This window comes from Gavialis gangeticus, unplaced genomic scaffold, assembly GCF_001723915.1.
Source record: "Gavialis gangeticus isolate Ggan-Ray unplaced genomic scaffold, GavGan_comp1, whole genome shotgun sequence".
Lineage (NCBI taxonomy): Eukaryota > Metazoa > Chordata > Crocodylia > Gavialidae > Gavialis > Gavialis gangeticus.
Window position 1 is genome coordinate 46,312,648 of NW_017728995.1, and position 3,636 is coordinate 46,316,283.

Genomic DNA, 3,636 nt, shown 5'->3' on the forward strand with positions numbered 1-3,636 from the left:
AGTTTCAGAAATCTAACCTATTCCTAAAACAATTTCACTTGAGTAACTCAGGACTTCAAGCCTGAAATAACCAAGTGGCCTGGTAAATATACAGAACTTTTCACTACTGTGTATTTTGTAATCCATACAGACTGAAAAAAATATTCTCTGTGCTTCCAGGTGGAAATCTACAACTGCAGGGCAAGTGCAAAACGGACAAAGGCACTATCAGCACTTATCAATACTTATATGTCCAGTATGAGGGGAGACAAAGCTTGTACTAGGAAGAGTTCTTCCACCAGTACAGCTCGTCAGTTCCCTGTATGAAAAAAAATCTACCCCAGAAAAATATTAATATAACTGCATCTACATTAGGTTTTTTTGCAGCATAGTAATGCTACTTAAGGGAGACTTGTTTTGTTTTCTTTAAAAACTTCTAACTGACAAATCACTACCACCAAAACTTTTAAGGGAAGACTGATCTTAGGTTTCTCCCACACTGCCACTCCAGAGTTGCTTTTGTATTGGAGTGGAGACCCCTTCTAAAAGTGTAAGGGAAATTCAGTCTTTCGGTCCCTAGTGTCTGACCTCTATACAATTACAATTGTAACAGAGAATATTACAATATAAACAGTCCAGTTCCAAATGGATCAAATGAGGTCACCTATTTACTAAACATTCTTAAATTAATGTCAAGGCGAAAAAAAGGTTTTTGAGCATTTCTATAAAGCTGTTAGATGCTGAAAGCAAACCCAATGAGATGGTCTGTCTCAAGCAGGCTTTTTTAAGACATGTAAAGTATTTGGGCCTCTTTAGTTAAGTCATATTTGTTACTTCATGTAAATTTATTAGCCAAACGTTGGCCTCTACAGTTAAATGAAATTACTGAAATATTCAGTGAGACCACATAGAAATTGTGTTTTCCACATCTCAATCTTATCCCAAAGTAGTAGCAGATTAGTAAGTCACCAAAACTACAAGACAGTTTGACTGCACTGGAGATCAGATTAAGGAAGGGGAAACGCGTCTTGGGCATGTTACCATGCAATCTACTCAAAAACCCATAGCAGTATCCTCAGGCCTGTGTTCTGGCTTCCTGAGCTCATGACACCTCTGGTAGAGTAGCGGAAGGAATTCTCCTAGCCTGAAAGCTTCAAGTTCCATGCAAGTTAAAAAAACATTCTTCCCACACTCATGCCTAGAACTGTCCATTAAATAAGGCTGTATACATTAATCCGCACGGGTTAAACAATTCCTATGAAGGGAGCAAAGAGGACCCAAGTAATTGGAACAAGAGGCATGTGTGTAGTATGTGTGTTTAGTGTTGCTCCCACACGTCTACTACTTCTAAGAGTTTGAATTTTATCTTCTTTTTTACATTTTTCTTTTGGTCTCGCACAAGACTCACCTTCCCTATTAGGCCATGGTAGCCTGTCGCATGGGCAAAGTACACAAAGCCTGATGTTTCCAGGGCTCAAAGAACATTTACAGTTTTAAATAGGCCAGCCCTTAGTGAAACACTTTAAGGTTCACTGGATTAAGAGGCGCCACATTAAATGAAGAGATTTAATTTTAGCAAGAATTTATGTACCCAGAGTAGCCTCTGGCAACAGATTTATTAAGTGGCCACTAGTAACGTATGGCCAATCTCAGTTCTAAGGCTTCACTAACCTCCCTAGAGGCGAATCACTCCTTGTTCTTTTGCTCATTCTGAAATATCTGTGCAGCTATTGTTTTGCAATCAAATACCACTATATTGCAGCACTTTCTACTTTACAGAACAGGCTCCCTAATGTTTGGGATTGTTTGCGTACACAAGACAGCATGACAACTGCTTTCCAGCTGTAAAACAAACAAACAAACAAACAAGAAAAGCATTACAAGAATTTCTGTATAAAATATTTATAATCTAAACATCTATTTTATAATGTAAGTTTGACTCTACTTGGCAAGCATTAACACATGCAATACTTCAGTAGGTTTCCTAGTCTCATATGGTTCTCAGAATCTGGAGATTAAACTGCTGGTGAATTCATCAACTTTGATTTTACAAGACAGCAAACACCATTTGGAGCAGCAAAAGGGAGAACAATGGGATTTCAACTACATAATCCTTAGGACACTTCAACTAAAGTTGATCTACATGGGAGAGGAAAGGACGTACAGAATGACAATGGTGCTTGGTATCAGAAAACTAAAGATCAGATTCAATAAACTGTGTCTGAGGGTCAGGCTCTAGCACTGCTAGAGGTAATGCTGGGGGGAAGGGGGAGGTAAATGGAAGCCCACTTGAACAAGGCAGCATTCAGAATTGGGATTGATGTTAGGAGACAGAGGTGCTGATTTTATAATTGACTTGCTGTGAGACTGTAGCTTCACCTATCTGTGCCAGCATTTCCCCCTTAATAAAAAGAGGGCTAATACTCTAACTTCATAAAGACATGCAACATATTACTTTAAGAATAAAGAGCAAATTACCATTCTAGGATCTCAAACTGAAAGCAACAAATTAAAGTTAAATGGGTAGTTCTTTTACAGTAAATGAAAAGCAGACATGCCATGACAAAGGAAAAATGCAAATGGAAATTGGCACTACCACTGCTAGCCATGCTGATTTGGAAAGAAAAGAGGGCAAGGAAGTAGATGTGGGAAGTAATGTGGCGTTGGCTTGCTGAAGCCAAGAACTATTGTGCATATTCCCTACTCCCATCCTCCTTCTTCAGAAAGGAACTCTAATAGAGAAGAGCAGTTATGATTAAGGTATACGAACACAAGGTCAGGTGAAGGATGAATTGTGCGGAGGTTTCCAGCGTGGCAACAACCAGAGTGGGTGCATCTACACTGCAGTCAAAGGGCAATTGCAGCCTGAGGTAATTCCAAGCATCAGACTTGGGTACTAAGATAGCATAACAGCAGCTGCATGGAGATGAGCGTTGGCAGTACAGCCGCCAGGGTGATCTGAGGGAGCGAAGATCACTTGCACACAAGGGGTAAATGCTGAAATGGATTCACAGTGCTCAACATCACAGCTGTCAGTGCCCCTCTCCCCAAAGTGTCCATAAAAGCAGTGGGAAAATGAAAGCAGCAAGCAAGGCTCTGGGATCCCATACCACAGGAGGAACCCAGGGTCCTACCTCAGGGTCTGTCACTGCCAACAGCGCCTGCGAAGCTGCCCTGACCCGCAGTGCCAGGAGGCCACCGGCCCTCTTTCCCCAGCTGAAGAGAAAGAGAAAGCAAGCAGGATGAGGAGGAGCCCAGGGCAGCCGGCGGCTGAGGCAGTTTCAAGCCAGGGCAGTGACACAGCGGAGGCTACCAGGCTGGGGACCTTGCTGCCAGGCTCTCCCGGCTGCTGGGCATCGGCGAAGGAGCAGGGCCCGGGGCTGTGGCGTGCGGGCTCGGGGGCGTTTCATGGGCTCGGGGCCACCCTTCCAGCCCGCTGCCTGCAGGAGGCATGGGAAGCAGCTGCGCCGCGCACAGAGCAAGGACAAGCCGGCAGGGGCCGGGCGGGCCGGGGGCTCCGGCGGGTGCGGGCCCCCAGTGCGCTACTCACCCAGAGGCCGGGGGGGGCCAGATTTGAGGGTGTAGGCTGTGCAATGGGGAGCAGGCGAGGAAGCTGGTGGGCTTGTGTATTGGTAGGTTGGATTTAGGGGCTGAGAA

The 3,636-nt window shown here is 44.3% G+C and overlaps 1 protein-coding gene across 14 annotated transcripts in view; it reads right to left on the minus strand.

Annotated features, from left to right (window-relative positions):
* Positions 1–3,550, minus strand: part of MFF (mitochondrial fission factor) — an 81,976-nt gene extending 78,426 nt beyond the window's left edge. For 3 of the 14 annotated variants that reach the window (XM_019503630.1, XM_019503629.1, XM_019503623.1), the window contains exons 1-2: positions 3,114–3,287; positions 1,651–1,821 (exon numbers count right to left, since the gene is read on the minus strand). In XM_019503630.1, the coding sequence (XP_019359175.1) occupies positions 1,651–1,688 (38 nt within the window). In that variant the 5' untranslated portion in view covers positions 1,689–1,821; positions 3,114–3,287. The other 11 variants (XM_019503634.1, XM_019503633.1, XM_019503621.1 and 8 more) reach the window with 10 other exon arrangements.
* Between the last annotated feature and the right edge of the window lie 86 nt (positions 3,551–3,636).